Source organism: Lathamus discolor, chromosome 9 (genome assembly GCF_037157495.1).
Source record: "Lathamus discolor isolate bLatDis1 chromosome 9, bLatDis1.hap1, whole genome shotgun sequence".
Taxonomy (NCBI): Eukaryota; Metazoa; Chordata; class Aves; order Psittaciformes; family Psittacidae; genus Lathamus; species Lathamus discolor.
In genome coordinates this window covers 7,703,819-7,723,495 of record NC_088892.1, presented here as the reverse complement: position 1 = coordinate 7,723,495, position 19,677 = coordinate 7,703,819, and the positions used below count along the sequence as shown (strand labels likewise).

General features: G+C 43.5%; 1 protein-coding gene across 2 annotated transcripts in view; it reads left to right on the top strand.

The window, feature by feature from the left end:
- Positions 1 to 17,445, top strand: part of LOC136019248 (vascular endothelial growth factor receptor kdr-like) — a 124,717-nt gene extending 107,272 nt beyond the window's left edge. For both annotated transcript variants that reach the window (XM_065689218.1, XM_065689220.1), the window contains exons 26-30: positions 395 to 500; positions 2,123 to 2,247; positions 2,491 to 2,569; positions 5,579 to 5,673; positions 12,284 to 17,445. In XM_065689218.1, the coding sequence (XP_065545290.1) occupies positions 395 to 500; positions 2,123 to 2,247; positions 2,491 to 2,569; positions 5,579 to 5,673; positions 12,284 to 12,488 (610 nt within the window). In that variant the 3' untranslated portion in view covers positions 12,489 to 17,445. The remainder of the gene's footprint in view (positions 1 to 394; positions 501 to 2,122; positions 2,248 to 2,490; positions 2,570 to 5,578; positions 5,674 to 12,283) is intronic.
- Positions 17,446 to 19,677: the final 2,232 nt, after the last annotated feature.

Here is a 19,677-nt window from a genome sequence, read left to right as displayed (position 1 = left end):
ACAGACCAAGTCAGCTTGACCTTCGCTGACCAGATTAAAAGATCTCCCCATGTCAGTTGCAGTTCATGAATCTCAGCTCAGGAGACTGCTGTGTCGGCCTTGATTTCCAATTGTGTGACAGAAACTAGGCACCCATAACTATGACTTATTTCAGCAATATCAATGGGGCCCAGAAGTCAAATTCTAAGTTATGTGACACAAAAAGCTTACAGGCTCAGCTGAGACAGGACTATAGAAGAAAAAAGCATCCCACATGGGAAGTAGAACAGAATTCCAATGTGGAGATTTGTGCCTGTCTTAATCCGAAACTATGACCAAAGCAAGCAAGAATGAAACAGTTCGGAAGCAAAGCTGCTGACCTTTTCCTTCCTTAATACCTGTGGTTTTTATCTAGCTACCAGACAATGCTGGATTGTTGGCATGGCGTTCCCACTGAGAGACCTACTTTCACCGAGCTTGTGGAGCGCTTAGGAGACCTTCTGCAAGCCAATGTCGAGCAGGTACAGTGGCACAAACTGTTCCTCAACAAATGCCTACCTATGGGGAGGGGGAGAACGGGAAGGTATGTGCATTCCTGTGCACAGGTAAGGACTATGTCGAGCAGCAGCATTAGATTTGCCCTCATAGCAGGAAAATGGCTACTGGGATGAGTAAAGAAAACGTTAACTATTCAAAGGGGATTAGAGTTCAAAACTAGATGTTTACCCATCCATAATAAGCAGAAACTTACAGTAATTAAAAAAAGGCTCAGTTGCCCCTTAGAGGAACAACAGGGCTTTATCTCACCAACAGTTTTAATTGCATTCCAGCACAGTGAACTGCTGCGGTGGGCTGACCCGGGCTGGATGCCAGGCACCCACCAAGCTGCTCTATCGCTGCTCTCCTCGGCTGGACAGAGGAGAGGAAATAGAACAAAAGGCTCCTGGGCTGGGATAAGGACAGGGAGATCAGCTGGCAATTACTATCATGGGCAAAACAGATTCAACTTGGGGAAATCAGCTTCATTTATTACTAATCAAATCAAAGCCGGATAATGAGAAAGAAAACCTTATCCTAAAACACCTTCCCCTTACCCCTTCCCGCTTCCCAGCCTCAACTTCACCCCTCATTTCTCTACCTCCTCCCCTGAGCGCTGCAGGGGATGCGGAATGCAAATGGCTCCATCGGACACAGGGGAAGCTTCTGGCAGCTTCTCAGAAGAACCATCCCTGTAGCCCCCCTGCTATCTAAACCTGGCCACACAAACCCAAAACAACTGCCAGTAGCTGCTCTGAACTTCCTGCGTCATTTTCTGAGCCTATGCTCACCCGTGCTCTTCGGAGCTTTAAAACGATGCAGGTTAAAGCTCAGAAAGTCCATTACAGAATTATTAAAATCATAACAGTTAAATCAGTTGTTTTCTTCTTCAGTAAAAACACCCAGAGCCATTATGTAGCAATTTAATTTAAGACGAAATCAAACACTCTCCTGCAGCTCCTGCCACTCTGTAAACACGTTCAGTGAAGCTCAGTTGAGGAGGACCCAGTTTGCAATATGAGGAGCTTGTGAGTTTTCTCCTATAACAAAGGAAATGAAGGAGGCAAAAGTCCTGATAAGGCTCTTCACTGCCTCTTAAAATTAAGAAAAGAAAAAAATCAAGCAAAGGCAAATTTGGACAAACAGCTTTCAGGACTTGAAGGGAGAGCAGTTTCTGAAGGTTACTGCAGGGATGTAATGACAATGCAGAGCTCACCAAGATGTGCAGCATCAATTCCTTGTAAGGACAAGAAATTAAACCCTCTAAAGCTGCCATCTGAAGGAGTGGCTCTTCCTAACTGCAGCTCCTTAAGTTGAACATAACCAAAAGGTCTATTCCAAAATCTGTTAGAGTCATATCGGCTGCAGGGGTTTTGTGGCTTCATGCTGCTCCCTCCCTTCTCCTTTATGTGTCCCTGAGACTGGTCCCTTGGAATTCCCAAAGAATAGGGGAATGCAGTGACAATATCATAGAATCACAGAATGGTTTGGGTTGGAACGGACTTCAGTGTAAAGCTCTACAGAATACAGTAACCTTATATATCTGAGATGCAGTACAAAATTACCTTTATCAGCTTCATGTTCTCTTATGTTATTAACTATATAGGATGGTAAAGACTATATCCCACTGAACATCACCTTGTGTCCTGACGGAGAATCTAACCCCAAAACTTGCCCTGCGGAAGAAAACTTGAGCAACTGTGTTAATCGCTGGAGTGCAGTGGAAACTGGGTAAGGAAAATGTATTCAGGGGTGGGAGAGAAGGAAGATTTCAGAGAGGTGGGCCCTGTTTGTGGTCCTCTCTCAGTATGGCTGTTCTAAAGGAGCTGGGCAGCCAAATGTGTGAGGACATTGTTCCTTAGTTACAAGAGATGAAAAAAGGAAGCTGGGCTGTGCTGGGGTGTTAACTGAGCTACTCACTGGTGCAGCATCTGCTCAGGTTTCATGCTGACCCCTCCACTCTCTTGCTTTCAGTAACAACAGCAAGAAGCGACCACTGAGTGTGAAGACGTTTGATGAGGTGCCAGTGGAAAAGGAGAAAGTGATGCATGAGGTGAGTGAGGTGACTGCATCCTTCTGAACTGGGTTCACAGATCACTTCTCACCAGCACCACAAGCACTTATTAGAGCTTTTGAAATCTGTTTGGTAGGAAAAGGCCTCACATCAAGCAGAAGACTTAGCCTAAGCATCTCACACATAGGTTTGTGTGACAACAAAAAGGGACCTGCATTTAGCTTAATAAATAAAGAGAAGCTCATTCATGGTGACCTGGCTTTGATCAGGCTAAGGAGCTTCATATTACATATTTCAATTGTTTTTTCCGCCATAAGAAAATGACAGCTCATTGAAATGGAGCCTTTGGAAGGAAATGTGATCAGAACACATTCTGGCTGCCTGAGACAGCCAATCACTTGGTGCTTGCTGGTGAGGGTGTTCAGTTCTGGATAGCCAAAACCAAGATTTGAGTTCCTGCTCTACTTGATTCGCACAAAGGGCTTTTCCTCGCCCTAAGTGAATGCATTTATTGCTCGATCAATGGCACTGCAAGGTGAGAGCATCGTGAAAGGTTTCATTTTCATTCCAGTGGAAAACAAAAGCTTGTTTTGTTACAGAATGATGGTTCTGCTTTTGGCTTCCTTTGAAATTACAGGTTCCAAGGGTGGGAGGAGGCAGATCAAAGTTTAAGGAGGAGGCATGAAGAGGAAAAGGGCAAGCATGAGATGGGTAGGAGCAGTAAAAGGAGAGAAGGATGTATGCAGTTTACAGAAACAAGCCGGTCTGTCCCCCCTGCTCCAGCTAAGCCATTCCTTAGGCCAGCTCTCTTGGGAAGGACCAAACATCCATATTTCACGTCCCTGACAAATACGGTGTATTTCTCACCTGTTCTCCTGTTACCATGCACCATTATTCCCTAGTATTTTGCCAGATGTGATTTCTGTGCCTTTATCAGTGCATCTCGGGGATTAAAAGGCTTAGAATTTGCTCTGACTCCTGCAACTTTCCACTTGCAGGATAAAAATCTGTCCCCCTGAATCACACATTTACTAGATAGATCTGGCATCAGTAAGAGATAACTGCTGCCAGCATGAGCACTACTTTCCTAAATGCTTCCTGTTCATGCCATTTTAAAGTCAGTCCTAATACATTAAGAGATCAGAAATAAATGTGATATTTCAATGAGGACCTTCTAAAGCAAAATGACGGTGTGATCTGCTGTTGGACAAAGTAAGTGCATTTGGTTTACTAAAATTATCCTAAATATCAAGACATTGATGCTGATGAGATCTTTACTCCAAATTAGTTGCTCAGGAACGCCTGAAGTGCTCCACCACCTCCCTGCAATTGTGCTGCTTAAATGGCGTCTCTGTTGATATTCTTGTAGCAATTCTTCTGTAAGCAAAATGCAAAGCAGCTGGGGTTTTGACAGACCTAATCCATTTAGGACTTGACTTTGTGCTTTGAAAACCAGTTTCTAGACTGATCTGACTAGCAACTGATATATTACCAAAGCATTTATAAAAAGGCTTTGGCTTTTCATTTATTGTTTTCTGGGACTGTTTTTTTTCTGTTATATCATATAAAACTGATCGTATTTTCAATACATTTGACTGGCAAAATAAGACTAAATATTGAAGTCTTTTGCTCGCTTGGTTTTGACTGACAAGCAGACATGCAACTTTTCAGCATCAGAGAATCATAGAATAGTCTGGGCTGGAAAGGACATAAAGCTCATCCAGCTCCAACCCCCTGCCACATGCAGGGACACCTTCCACTAGACCATGTCACTCAGGGCTCTGTCCAACCTACCCTTAAACACTGCCAGAGATGGGGCATTTACCACTTCCCTGTGCCAGCACCTCACCACCCTCACAGTAAAGAGCTTCCTTATACCTAACGTGAACTTCCCCTGCCTAAGTCTGAACCCATCACCCCTTGTCCACAAAATGTTTCAAATGCAAAGGAACCCCCCAGAACTTTTAGTGGTTTTAAACCACTTAAAACAAGGGCTGTGCATGTCTGGGAACCTGTGGAGCACTCAGCACAGTGACAGCTTGATCTTAATTGCAACCTGGAGACTCAGCTTTAAGTGCAGCTGAGTCACAGCCTCCATTTTAAATCAGATCAAGACAGTTTTGTTGGACATCTCATAAAAAATCCATAACCAAAGTACAATGAGCTTTTTAGGGTACAGATCTTTGCAAAACACTTAATTTCCCTAAATGATACTGAACTGCCACTTCTTTAACATTTCAATGTTTCTAATAGTGTATTTATAGTAAGTATTTTTCTGAGAGGAGCCAGCATTACTGGATATGCCCTTTATGAATTCCTGTCTATCCATATACCAGCTTTCCTACCTCGACGGTATCCATATGTCATGCTTGATAGCAATTTCAAGTTTGAAAATGTCAAATTATTTCGTGATACGTTCATTTTAAAGGGTGCTCTTTCAAAACACAGCTCAAAAACTTGATCATCACAAAACCAAGGCAGATGTTCTGAGGCTAAACAGCAGCATTAACAGGAGAAGCTGGATAAGAACTGATCATATAGATGCTGAATAGAGAATAATCTGAAGAATGGGCTTAATGTCATATACCAGTGAGACATCGCTATGTGCTAAACTCTTTACTGAACAGCAGAGAATTGAGAGTTTTGATGTGAACATTTGCCCTCTGGGTTGCTAGTTGGAGTCTTGTGATCACACAGAATAGCTGGTAGCTCTTACATCAGTAAGCAGTGTCAGTATCCAACACAAAGCAAAACATCTACAGACGGCAACCTTGCTGGCAGAGATAGGGATCCCCAGCCTCTACAGCCCACAGTGAAGGAGAAGTTGGATTCTCCTGCCCTTGCTCTGTCCGCTCTGCAGCTGCAGACAGTTGTATAAGGTGAAACTCTACCAACTTGCCTAAAAGCAGCAGCATCACTTCCCTCCTCTACTGAATTTAATGTGTTCAGTCTGACTCTTCTCCCACAGAACCATTTCTAATGTAAAAGCCTCTGTGCTGTCACTATCCCTTGGGGCTCTGCTGATGCTCTCTTCCTTTTGCCCCACAGGAGTCGGACAGTGGGATGGTGCTGACGTCAGATGAGATAAAAAGCCCGAAGAGGCTGGAAATCCGCTCCTGGCCCTACGGGATCATGGCTTTAGCGTGAGTACTTTGGGCTACTTCTTTTGAAGACAGTTTCTTATTCAGGAAAATGCTTCTTTGTGTCTGATGCTGAGTTCTGGAGTTTTCTCTGTAATCTATTGATGAGATTTCTGTTAGTTTCCTCTGTATTAAACTCGGTGATCTTTCCCACCAGAGTTTGTTCTACACCATGTCACCATTTTTTTACATTAAAAGAAATGATAGATGACAAAAAGCTAGTGCAATTTCTGCAGAGCATGGGACACTTCACATGAGAGTGCACAGCCAGAACCAAAGGGAACTTCAGAGGGGATAACACCCCCACTTACAGAGAAAAGCAACATTCAAGGAGTTTGCTGCAGCTTTTCAGGCTTTAAACCTATAAACTCCTGGATGTTTGAAGGCAGGAGAGAAATAGAAAGTGGGAAAGGGAAAAGGTTACCTAAGGAAGGCCAGAGAGCCTGGCAGCACTACCAGGGAGCACTCAAATGCTACAGATTCCGTAGGATAGGAGTGTGACCCCAGGAATAACACTGTTCAGCAGTAGTTCTGCTGTAGCACTGTCCCAGTGTTGTACCTGTCGGGGGATTAGCACAGATCCAGACACAGTTCCATGGTTTTATCCTGTGCACATGCTGAGGATTTCTGCCCAGCATCGTGCATTGCTATGGAGACCAAATGGCACCAGCTCTAAGAAAAGGAGCTCGAATGTCAGAACTGCATTACAGTGACTCTTCACCCGGACTGATTCACCTCTCAATCTGCATGATGGCATGCTGACACAAACCCACCACAGACGCACACACACACAGCATCCCAAGAGGATTTATCCTTCTAATGGTTTCTGTCAGTCACCTCTGACTGCTGTCTCCCTACTGCATCTCTCCTGTTTGGATAAATAGTTGGCAGAGGAAGGTTCTCTCTCCCCATTTCAGGCTTTCTGCTGAAAACCAACATCCAGCCAGATGTAGAAACACAGGAATTCCGTAACAGCTTGTTTTACCGAGAGTTCCAGGAAAATCTCCTGCACTGCTCTCAGCCCACTGGGATGAACCACGGCTCAGCTGGCTCTGAGCATCCCTGCCTGACCCACACAGCTGGGGCTCTCCCAGTTACAGGCCACACTTCCACAGGGATTCCATTCTTTGCAAGAGACTTGACACATTCTGTGCCAGCCACACCATGAAGGACCATCTTAACAGAGAAAAGCAAAGCCTGCAGCAAGCGGGGTTTGTTATCTCCTTATTCCTAGGACCCCAAGTCCCACTGAACACACAGTGGTGTGCTTTTTCTTGGCCACAGCCTTCAATGAGTGGTTCAGGTCCAGCTGAGATAGCTATCTGACCAGCTGCTTTTTTTGCTTTTTAATCTTACAGACTATCCTTGGCCCAAATACTTTTAATGTAGCGGCAGAGCATCCTGATGCCCTCCCATTTGGGAACATGACACCCCTTGGCACTTGTGCACTGCTAACTTTTACAAACAAGCCTCAAAAGCCTATAGAATAGTCCAGGAGAGGTCAGAAGGGAGTGCTGGTTTAACAGGGGAGATAAAGTCACCCTTGTTAATTGTGTATCTCTACCAAAAACATTTAGCCTGGATCCTTTTCAAACAGCCTTTCTTTCCTAAAACAAAACTGTTCAAAGCTTAGCATGTTTTCTAAAGCAGGGTGGCTGCATTTATGATTTCTGCCCAAACCCTTGCTGTTTATTTATCTTGCATTCATTTCTCTGTGGAGTTTAAAATTTGCCAACACTACGCCCCACGGAGTGTCAGTGTCAAGAGTTTAGTGAAGATGAATTTGACACTCTGGGCCTGGCACCACTGTTGCACTGGACTAACCATTTCTGAGCTTTAAGCATTTTATGCTGCTGAAAGTCACAACAATTGCTGCAGTGAGAGACAGAAAGATTGACTGGGATAATGACACTGGAGTCAGCATTCAGGGAAGCACATTCAAATCAGAGGGGATTTAATGATGGGATGACTCTGGTGTCAGGTCGCATCTCAGAATATTAACAGAGTACTGCCAAGCACTGCCTTTAAATGATCCCAGAGACTCTATAATCAAGTTACTGCTTAAGATTATAATAGGTTTGGTATCAGCTCAGTTGTCCTCCCTCCCTCCCTCTCCCCCCTAAAGCAATTATCCTGAGCTGCTCTGAAATAACTTCCCCAGTTTTGGCCAAGTCCCATGGCACCAGCTGACAGGCTCAGCTGATACGCTCTGGGCTGTTGATGCTGCATCCAGACCCCATCACTGAGGGCTCTGCCAAAGCCAAAGTCGGTAATACTGGAAAAAACTGATTTTGCTGAGGTGCATCAGGCATTCGTGTCCAGTGCAAGGTGCCCAACAGAAACATGTTTGCTTCCCAGCAGGACTCGGTTTCAGAAGTTTATTGTTCTGTGATGAACACGTTGAGTTTGCACATGTACTTACTGTTGTGTCACACAGCACCTTGCCACTATGACCTTACTTGAGCTCTCCGAAACAGAAGTAACTTTGAATGAGTAACTACTCAGGAGTTATGTAAGCCACTTCTAGGGTTATACTATATGCTTAGAGTGGCAAAGACTACACGGAGAGTGTGAAAGGCGGCAGTGCCCAGCCTGGTTTTGATGGCAGCGCTTTTCATCTCATTGAGGCAGTGAAGGGACAGGTGACCCACTTTGCCCCATGCCAGGGGACACACACTCACTGAGTGACTGGCTTTGGCCTGCTGAAACTTTATGTTAGCTGAACTTTGCATTAGAAGTGTTTCAAAACAGTGAATTCTTGACTCCAGCCCCCTGAGCTCTCTGTGCCAGTAGACTACTGATGCACTGATACTGCCTGGGAGGAAGCCAGGATTTAATTCCTTCAGCACAGCACCCCATCTAAAACATATTAAAGCAAACTGTGAATAAGTCATAACTATCAGGAGGAAAAATAACCCTTTTATTTCTTTTATTGTAGACAAATTTAAAAATATTAATCATCTTACTCTGTGCCTCATTAAACACCTATGAAAGCTGCAGCAAAGCCCTGGAGCTCCTACATGTTCTTAGGAGCAGACAAACTGCTCCACTTGGCAATGCTCAGCCCAATTCTTCATTTTTCCCTAAACAGAGCCTCTGAACAAGGCCTGGAATTCTACGTGGAATCACAGAATTCCAGACTGGTTTGTGTTGAAAGGGACATTAAAGCTCATCCAGTTCCAATCCCCTGTCACAGGCAGGAACACCTTCCACTATAGCAGGTTGCTCCAAGACCCGTCCAGCCTGGCCTTGAACACTGCCAAGGATGGGGCAAGCGTGGACACAGTTGTCTACTTGTTTTTCCTATTGAGGGCATCTCACTGCAAAGCAGTAAGAGCTGCTCCACAGCACTGGGAATAAGCGCTACACTTGGCACTCCAGTTCCTCACTGAAAGGGTGATTTTCTTACAGTCATCTCTCTTTCTCCACGTTCCTCTTCAAATCACTGACCCTGAGATTCAGGCTAATAGAAACTGGCTCCCTCTCACAAAAAATCAACAGCTCCAGTAATGATTTCCCAGCTCTCAGTGGTTTTCTACCTCTAACCAAAACTCCTGGTTCATACAGTAGGATGAAGAAGTCTCATTAGGTCATTCGGGCCTTCCAGCTATCACCGGATTATCCTGTGCTATCTTCTAACCAGCTCTGACACCTCTCCAGAAAACTTAGAAAAGACTGAAAGATTACTTCATATTCAGGCTAAAATTCTCTTCATTTAGTTTAATTCCTTGACTTTTCAGCTTCATCTGACATAGCACAGTAAAAATGGGAACTGTTAACAGCCCTCACTACCCACAGTACCACACTGAACCACACTTGTTCAAGCTTGTGTCCAAGACCTCCTAGCTATCTTGTGTCCCCACACAGACACAAACACAGTGACAATGTTCAGATTCTCATCTTTCCCTTTATCCTGCCCCAAACGTACATATTCTTGCAAGGACAAATGAGTTTTCAGGTTGGATGTGGTCCAAAATATGACCAGTTTGGGTCAGTGAGCACCTGAATGTCACAGTACTCACACGTCTGATGTTCAGTATTGTGCCGTGCTGAGAACACGAACAGCCACTGGTATTCTCTGTGGGACTGGGCTGAGAAACTCATGCTTATGAGCAGATTTATCAAAACTGAACATCTCCTTTATCACCTCCTGCAGCTGCAGTACTCACAAGTCAGGCAGAGGCAAATCAGTAAAGGAACACCTTTTGGGGCAGTGGAGAAGCACTGAAGCAAGCCATGGCCTGCTTTTAATGAAATTAGTTAATTACACAACCACCATGAACTTCTGAAGCTGCATAATTGTGTGATTAATCACATCTAATGCCCTCAGTCAGAGAGTGTTTATCAGTGGGGTTCAGGGAGAATTCTTCTCTCTTATATGGGTGGTACAATTGGCTCAGAGCATAGAGGTTTGCTTCACTCTGGAGCATCAAGTGCTGGCTGCCAGCACAGGCCAGGCTGGTGCCTGATTCAGTGTGGCAGTGTCTAGGTAGCAAATGAGATTTCAAGGACAGACAGAAAAGGGATGCTGCAGTCTCATTTTCCAATATACAGTCCAAGCATATATACATTTCTCTGTTGCTGAGCATGAACAGAGTAGACTGAAGTACCAGTAATATACAGCATTGAAGGGAAAACCGCAAGGACCCCTGGATAGCTTTAATTTAGGAAATGCATTTAGATGAAAGGAATAGTTCTGGCAGTTAATTGCATTTTGGTCTGCCATGACCTAATGACAAAACTTGATTCTGACCTAACTCATCAGCTTTCTGTCTTTAGAGCAAATATTAGATGTCAGCATTTAAGAATCCTTCTTCAAACACCAGCCTGATTTCAGGGATAGGCAGTTATTCCCAGATATCCAGTCCCCTGACCTACAGGGGCAGAGACCTAACAGGAACACTTGCTGGGAGTCTAGATGGGTCTGAACATTTCCCATTGTGTGGCCAACCTAAACCCTAATAACATTTCTCCTTCCCCAGCACCCTGAGATATGCAGGCTGGGGGCCAAGTTAAACAGATACTTTCAAGCTCCTCAGTCTCCACTAACAACTTTAATACCTGGCAAATGCAAAGCCAGAGCATCCATGGAATTGTCTGACACGAGTCAATAGAACTGAGCAACAAAAATACATAAATAAACAGTGAATCAAAGCTGTAGTGCAGTTGCTCATGCCAGGGAAGAATTTATCTACAGGGAAACTGTGTGTGTATAGAAAGGGAGAGCTGCCAAACGTACAGTGTACAGAAGAGGTTTCCACTCCCATTTTTCTCTGGATGAAGAGGCAAAGTCTAAATGGTGAACGCAAAGCAGAATGTGCCACATTTGTGATGAAGTTCTCTTCCCCTTCCTCCAACTGCTGTATCTGTCTCTTAGCTATTGTTTGGTTTCCTGGAGCAGGAACTGGCTTTGCTTTCTTTCTAAAGCACCACCATCAAGTGTTGGCGAATTAAGCACTGCAGCAGTACAAATAAAATCAGTGTAATGAATTATACAACTATTTGATGAAGTGCTGATTGCTCAGATTAGGTTGGGGTCCTTAGAACATGTACGAAATACACATAAATCGCCTGATTTTAAACTCTCCCAGGCACATTGTAAGTCATTGAACTGAGACATGAGCTCTGCCACCATCAGCCCGTAAGTAAGGCTGTTTCCAAAGTGATGCTTGTTAAAGGGTCCTGAGCAAAGTGGAGAAGCTCAAAAGCCATTCTCACACTGGCATTCTTGAGAACCAGCCTTAAACTACCCACTATCCATACCTCTTCCAATGAATTCCACTGATGGAAGAAACCAGGCTTAACAGAACAGTACTTTTAGGCAGTCTATGACAGAAAGTACCTTTTTTGTCTCCACAACACTTGTTGCTCCTCAAGGTCACCTTGTGATACAAATCCCCTCCAGGCTTCTCCTACTTTTAACATTGAGGTTGCTCCATGTGATGGAAGTTGCTGCTCTCCCACTGCCTTCATCACCTATAATAAGGGAAGACAGCAGAAAATGAAAGCTGGCTCTGTAACAGCATCAGTCACAGGCCAGCAGCTGAGATGCTGGAAAGTGCTGCCCTCTGCTACTGTACTGCTCAGTGATGTTAAAGGGAAAGAGGATATAAGAGAGATTTTGCCCTACCCTGCAAGAGTGTTCAACACACTCTTGCTTTCGGTATCATTTTAAATTAGAATCTGTCATAGATGATTTCATCCTTTATTATGCTTAAAGAAAAGTCATAGCCTTCAGTTCTGCTTTCAGAAAAGTCGAATTTCTACTGACCTGTGTCAGAACAATGACAGAGAATATCACTGTATGTACAGGACAGGTGCATTTATATCTAAGATATATATGTAGTGCATTGGAATGTGGTAAGCTAAACAGACAGGGCAACAGGACCCCTGGATTTACTCTTAAATCTACTTTTACAACACTGAGTTATTTGAATTACCTAATTCAGTTCCCTTACTCATCTGCAAAATGTCGCTGTCTTACAGGATGCTGCAAAGGTAACTTGAAATGCTTTATATATCTATTTTTAATAATAATTTTGACCATAGATTACACATAGAGACAAAACCCTATGGAGACAGAGTCCATATATCTACTGTTTGTTCCCAACAGGAGGAGAGCAGTTAGCAAGAGCAAAGAATCCATTTTATCTGACCATGAGGCTGTCAAATACCAGCCAGCAGTGCAGGTAGAAGAGGACACCATGGACTTCACGCTGGAAGACTCTGTTCTCCTCCCTATGGATCCAAACCTGGAATGCCACAGCCCACCTCCAGATTACAATTCTGTCGTTCACTACTCAGCCCCTCCAGTGTAACCAGCCCAACTCAGGGCATCTTGCTCCTCACTCGTATTGGATTCTTTCCTGCCTCCATGCCTGGATAGAGAGGCTGGGTAAAACCAGGAGGGAAATCTGACAGGACAATGGTTCATATGTTTCTTCTGTCACATCTCTGATGTGAAGAGGAACATTTTAAGAGCATCTTCTTTCCTATCTTCAAAGGCCTATTGCAACATATGCAGTAAATTACCATTCTATCAGAATCATAAGAGAAGCTGTAACCCAGAACTGCTTCTGCTCCTTCCTGCCCTACCTGGGACTGCTCACTGGCATCTGCACATTTACAAGTTCCTTCATTCATGTTTTACTCCATAAGAGTCACCAAGAGTCATGTCAAGCCTGTGGTGAAAACCAGATTCATCCTCCTGGTCCTGCACACTTCCTGCAGGGACTGTTTCGTACAATGGTGTAAAGGATCAAAGGAAAACAACAGCCAGGTCTGGGAGAAAATACAAACCTGAAGCCTTATCCTTGATTTGGGATCTCAGCTTCTGGAAGTGTTACTGAAATATTTTGAAATCCCAAATATTTTGGTTACAATTTGTGATTTAATGATTGCCATTGCTTATAGGATGCATACCTGAAAATGCTATGGCACTGGGAAAGCAGACAGCACCCATGTATCAAGAAGGAGTCTGGTCTTTTGGGCCATCAGGGAATACAATGTGGTTAAATCCGTTTCCCTGTGTTTTCTCCTTGTTCAAAAAGCAATTTATTTAGCGTACATGCAATAGGGCACCTTAATGGAGATGCATGTGTAATGACTGTAAGGCAAAATCACCTCCTTAAGAAAGAACCTTCTTAAGCTTAAATAGCCAGAATTTCCCAGTGCACATGCACGTGTCTGTGTGAATGTGCGTAAGCATAAATGCACAGACATCCTTGGCACCAGCAGGGCAGCAGCATTTTTGTTTCCTTTCTGCACACACACTATTTACTAAAAGAACAAATTAAAGAAAAAAGGATTTCCTTTGGATTCTGTGGCATATCCCAACAGTGTGACCCTGGGAATGCTAGCCCATGCTAAACTGCAAGCCTTGGTCCCATGCAGACCCCATGCATGGTCACAACTGCTTCAAAAATAAGCAGAGATAAACCTTGTCATTTAAACCACAATACACAAAAAAGTTGACTTTAGAAGTCGAGGAAGGGAAGAAGTTTCTAGGTTGCAAGCAAAGATGGAGAGATGCTCATCGACAGTCACGGCTATAACCGCCTAAGCCATAAACCCAGATCTATAAATGACTCTGTACAGTTTTTTCCAAGGTCTTTGCAGCTTTTTGCTTTTCTTCTTCTATTTGACACTGTTTTGACTTCTTCAGAGAAAAAGAATTTTTCTTCATTATTCCAAACTACAGGAAAAAAACCCTGACACTTGCAAAACAATTCTGTTCCCTTGGCAAACAGAACACTTCTGGATAATGGGTTACAGTTGGCTACACTGAAGTAAACACAAACAAGCCTCAGGTATTATAAAAAGGGGAAGCAAATCCCCAAACCCCATTCCATGTTAACTGTGAACACTACAGCACCTGAAGTAGGGGTCCCTGGACACTGCACTTCTCCTGCTCCTTACCTTCAGAAAATATGTATTAAGGAAATCACTTGCAGTAACTCGCTTGCTCATAGTGGACCTGCTCTGTACTTGCCTTATGGTCATTTTTGCACTTCTTTGTATTTCAATACCTATGTATTAGTAGAACTGGTTGTGAGGCAGAAGCAACTACTGGGAAGGAATTCATAGGATGAGCCCTATTGAGCTCACTGGATCAGTTTTTCATCAAGCAGGAATTGAACTATCTATAGCTCTGATCAAAGAATCAATTGCTTCCTTTGGGAATAATTTATTCATATGGCAAAAAGCAAAGAGGTGCAGACAGTCTGTCTGGCTCTATTGGTAATGGCAGCAGTGTGAGAGGGTTTGTTATTGTGCCTTCTTCTGCAGAAGAAAATGACAACATCTAAAAACCTTCACTTATAAACTTTAAACTAAGTACATACAAGGAAAAACCCTGCAAGTATGCTCTATGTTTGGAAAAGGAATGGGAAACACTGCTGGGTGAATGGTCTGCTTCTGAGACCTTAAGAGTGTCATCTCTCCACTTCATCAAGGATGGACAGTAGATTCTTCTCCAAGACCAGAAGACATGGAGCATGCTTCCTGAATGGGACCCAAGCAGATGCAGCCAGGGCCCCTTCTGCCTCTCAGCAGCATCTATCAGCATGCTGAGAGATGACATGAAAACGGAGCTCAAGGGCTCAGGTTTAACACACTAGCGGCATTGGCAGCCCCCTAAACACTCAGGGCTCCTCTGCAGTGGCAAAATCACCCTGAGCTGTATCAGTGGCCACTTATTCGGAGAGCAAAGACACCCCCGAACCCACCACAGTGGCCTTTGGGTGCTCTGGAGATGGCCCATGACTGATGTTCGGGCAGCTCTGTTTCCAATGTTTATTTTGAGTGGAAGATTTTCTTCTCCTCCTTATAGTAAATGTAACAAGCAAAAGTATTGCCTGAAAAGTATTACTGAACATATGTCTTCTATTTTATTTACTAATATTTTGTTTGTCCTTTTCTCTCCTCCCTTAATTTAATTATGGTTCTTTTCTTACAATGATGTATATAGTTTACCCAGTAGAAACAAATATAGTGATTCATTTATACAGTAAAATTCGTAACATTTTAGTCAAAAGAGATACTCAGACCTAACAGAGTTAAGTATTGTTACTAAACATTTCACTAATGCTTGCAGGCCAGGCGCCAGTTTACAGTACCTGCTAGTGCCATTTTATAGCAGTTCTCCCTTTGGCTGTGAGTATCTCCAGCTCTCACTTACTCTCCATGCTAGTTTCAGTTAGGAAACAGGGATCTGGAGGAATCTGGCAGGTTTATCTCATTCCTGGAAGTGTCACCATGCAGCTCATGGTAAGAGTGAGGAGGTTCTACTGTCTCTGTTCTAGCTGGTGTATTGGCCAGAGAAGGGGCAGGTTGTTTAAATGATGTGATGTTTATTATTTTTGCAGACTTCTCAGGGATTCTTACTCCACTCCTGCTTTATCTAACCTGAGCTCAGTGCTGCCTGGCATTAACACATACCTCTGTGGTCTTAAATGGTGCCTACTCCTACTGGTTTTATCCTCTTGTAACCCCAGAGAACTGGGGCAGAGGAACTCAGAGCACACACAAATGTGCTGTCTCCTCTCCAGCAATCCCCTCCCATGTAGGTGTCCAAGGGTAAGTGCCTTCACCTGTATGGTATTGCTCAGGCTGGTGTTTTTTGCAGTTTCCTACCACCTCTTTTCTCTCCTCTTCATCTATTTCTTGATATTTGTTCTTCACAGTCCCTTTGGATTCCCTCCCTCTGCCCTTAAAGTAAGATCAGGTGTAGGACTCATTTCACTCTGCTCTTTCTTGTATATTCTGTGCTTGCAGAGGCTGAACTAGATTATCTAGAGGAAGCTTTTTTCTCAAGGAAAAGCAGATGATATAGGTTTGTCTGGAATCTCTCTGTATCCTTCCCTGAATGAGAGAAGCTTTTTAATCTACTGATTTTTCAATAGTGGTATCTGGAGCAAAACAAAGGTTGGTGACTGACTATGTGAATCTTATCTTTCTCCTAGTCCTTTCTTAGTGAGGTTCTTCCAGGTTATCCTCCCAAGAAAGGGCTCTTTAGCAGGATGCTGGCCCCAAACCATCTACTCAGGGTATCAAGGAAGGTCAGAGAAAAATCTAAAGTCTGAGTAATAATTTCAAACAAAACCACTGAATGCTGAAGATGGATACCTTTAGGTCTGCCTGCAGCCATAAACTTCTCTGCTGAAAACATCCCACTAATCCAAACCCTACTCCTCAGCTGACCTGCTTAGCAAAGGCCCACGATAACCCAGAGCACCCAGGCACTTCTCTCCTTGTATTTATACTCTCATATATGTAGGAATGTTTGCAAGCCTGTAACTAGCCAGTCATCAGTTTGTGACTTATCTTCTCAATGATCCTTCATGTTGAGCGTTGGCACTGCCCTATCATGTCCTACCTGCTTTACACATTTGGTCTGGCCCTGTCAGGATGTGCTTTCAGGTCAATGGTCTCTGGCTCCCACCAGCACTAACTGGACACGACCAGGAAATGTGTGCAGGGAAACATCACTCGCAAGTAACTACACAAGGTTAAAGCGTTACTGGGTTTTCCTGAACACAGGAGGCAAATGGGATCAGTATCCCACTCAGAGATCAGCCTATAATTTTTCTCTTGCCATAAAGTAAAAATACAAAGGTAGCAATAACTTGTTTGTCCCTCCCTGCAAACAGTAATGGCCAAACCCTGGGAATCATTTTCCTGGTTTTATGCTACATCACAAAGATACAGAATTTTGCCAAAGAATGACACCAGCATCATCTTACACAAGTAAACTGCAGGGAGGGCTCTGGGTTCAACCCTGTCAGGAGTCAGTTGCTGTGTAGGTGACCATGTAAGTGTTGAGCCCAAGTTGTGGCTTGTTTGTTTGATATGTGTTGTTTCATACCATGTATCACAGAAAAGAATGCTGGCCTGAGTCATTTGGTCCCCAAGCAAATATGATGCCAAAGGGCCATGGTTACAGGAAGAGTAGTGTGGCATGTGCTGAGTAGTGTCTCCTTGTCCTGCCCAGCAATCCTGTGCCACAAGAGCCAGCACATCCTAATTACTCAATTCATATTCCCTTAGACCTTGAGTTGTCAAAGCAGTTAACGAAAACTGGGAAAACCCCAGTAACCTGGGACTTAAGGAAAATAAACTAAGGGTCATGTAATACCCAAAACACTAAGGAATGTCTGTCTGCCATGTTCCTGTCTGTCTGAAGAATGTATGCACTGAAAACAACGCTTTCTTATGTAGTCAAAAAGTGTACTGTATCTATTAACCAAAAAAATAAAAAGATTCTATATTTATACAGCCCAGGGCTCCTTTGTGTCATCTCTTGGCTTGAAAAGAGTTGTCCTTGAAGCAGAACATAAATAAATAATGCAACAGTTTTGAGAGATTTTTACAAGGCAAAGATCTCATTAATATCTACAGGGGTTCAAAACTTGGGCCATAATCTGCCCCAGTGTCATTGCTCAAAGGGATCCAACCACTGCATTTGCTTTAAAGACTCAAACATCTCAGAAAATGAGGGGGTGATTTGCTGCAGATACCCTCAAACAGCCTATGAAACACAGAGATTGGTGTCTGGGTACATTCAAAATACACAAACAAAGGGGACCGGTAGAAAACAGAAACAGAATTCTGCATTCTAAAAAAGACTCACATTCACCAAAGCACCTATGCCTGTGAAGATAATTTGCAGAACATAGAATCCCAGACTGGTTTGGGCTGGAAGGGACCTCAAAGCTCACCCAGCTCCAACCCCCTGCCATGGGCAGGGACATCTTCCACTGGAGCAGGTTGCTCCAAGCCCCTGTCTCCAACCTGGCCTTGAGCACTGCCAGGGATGGGGCAGCCACAGCTTCTCTGGGCACCCTGTGCCAGCGCCTCAGCACCCTCACAGGGAAGAGCTTCTGCCTAAGAGCTCATCTCAGTCTCCCCTCTGAGAGGTTAAAGCCATTCCCTTTGTCCTGTCTTTTGGGCCCTACAAGCCAAAAGCCCCTCTACATATGACAGCACTTGATGATTGTTAAGATTCAAAATTCCACAAATCATGTTTCATTTAGTTTAGCACATTCCAAAAGGAACACAAATAAGGATTTCCCAATACACAGCCATGATGATGTTATTGATTCTCACTTGAATAACTCCACACTGTTGAAATACAGAATATTCCATGCTCTGATTTTGTAGTTAAGATCTAATATTGAGATGGCTGAGGAAAATAGCATCTCACACCAATAGCCAAGTGCAGCCTGGATGCCATTCTCCTGACCAGTTGGCTCACCTTTCTGACATACTGTTCCCCATTCCTCTTCCCATTTTGGAGGCACAGCAGGTAACTACTGGCAGAAAAGAATATGAGATCTTTGCAGATTTTTACAGTCTAACAAATACCAGTTTCTACTTATGGCTTAAAATATATACTGTTATTAGGGGGAAAAAAGTGTGTTGGAGGTTTAGAGCCATTCTTCCATTAGCGCAGTCTTAAAAGTTAGTGGTCTGTGTATTTTGCAAGTCACATTAAAAACTATGAAGCACTCAAATCACTTCAAACATTTTAGTTTCTCTTCATTCCCTGCTCCAAACAGTCCTAGAAATAAGTGCCTAAATTATACATGTCATTTGAAATGCAGCGATCTCCTTTCATCCACATAATGAGCAAGAACATTCTTCTCTGTAAACTATAAAATGCTTTAGTTACTTATATAAGGCATGAGTCATTGCACGCGCGGCAACACAGAGCCTCCTTCACGGAGAAACTCATGTAGTAAATGGTGGAAGGAAAATATACAAAATTAACTCTGATTTGCTTTTAGCACAAACTGTGAATTATTAATCACACACAGCTTGAGCTACGCTTGTGGCAGGTGCTCTCTGGCATGGAAAAGAATTGAGGGGAAAAAAGTGTAACATTAGGAATCAAGAAATATAAGTTTTCTCTTAGTTCTCGGCCAGGGTATGTGGCTTCTCTGTCCCTTTCTTTTGGTGTACCAGACGTATGATGTAAAAGGTATTTGTTTTTATAGCAGCAGCATGTAGAGATGCAAGACCAGAAAGTCTCAGTTTAAACTATTGGAACTTGGTAGTTTGAGGTGATAAAAACCCAAGAAAACAGGGACTAGAAAGAGACAGATTTAGGAGTAAAATAAACAGATGTTGTGGTGGCCACATTAGAAAGCTGATTTCCAGCCACGTCCCTTTTCCTTCCTCCCATAATAAGACTTAACTTATGAGGGTTTGTGAAGTGCAAAGGCTTTGAAAGAGTGGAAAATACTGTCAATTTTATACCCTTTGTGTACAGTGAGGCTTCAAAACCTGCGCAGTAACCCCTGACTTTCCCACGATCTCAGTGCACTGAGGACAGTTCTGATGAGTGGCCTCACGAATGAGTATTCATTAACACTTAGAGAGGAGAAATGACTCTGTTTAAACTACTTCCTTCAACAGGGACATAGGAAACAATGCAGGAAATCATATTTCTGGTGGTTCACTTCATCCTTCCTCATCCACACTGACGCACCAAGTCAGACCTGTCTG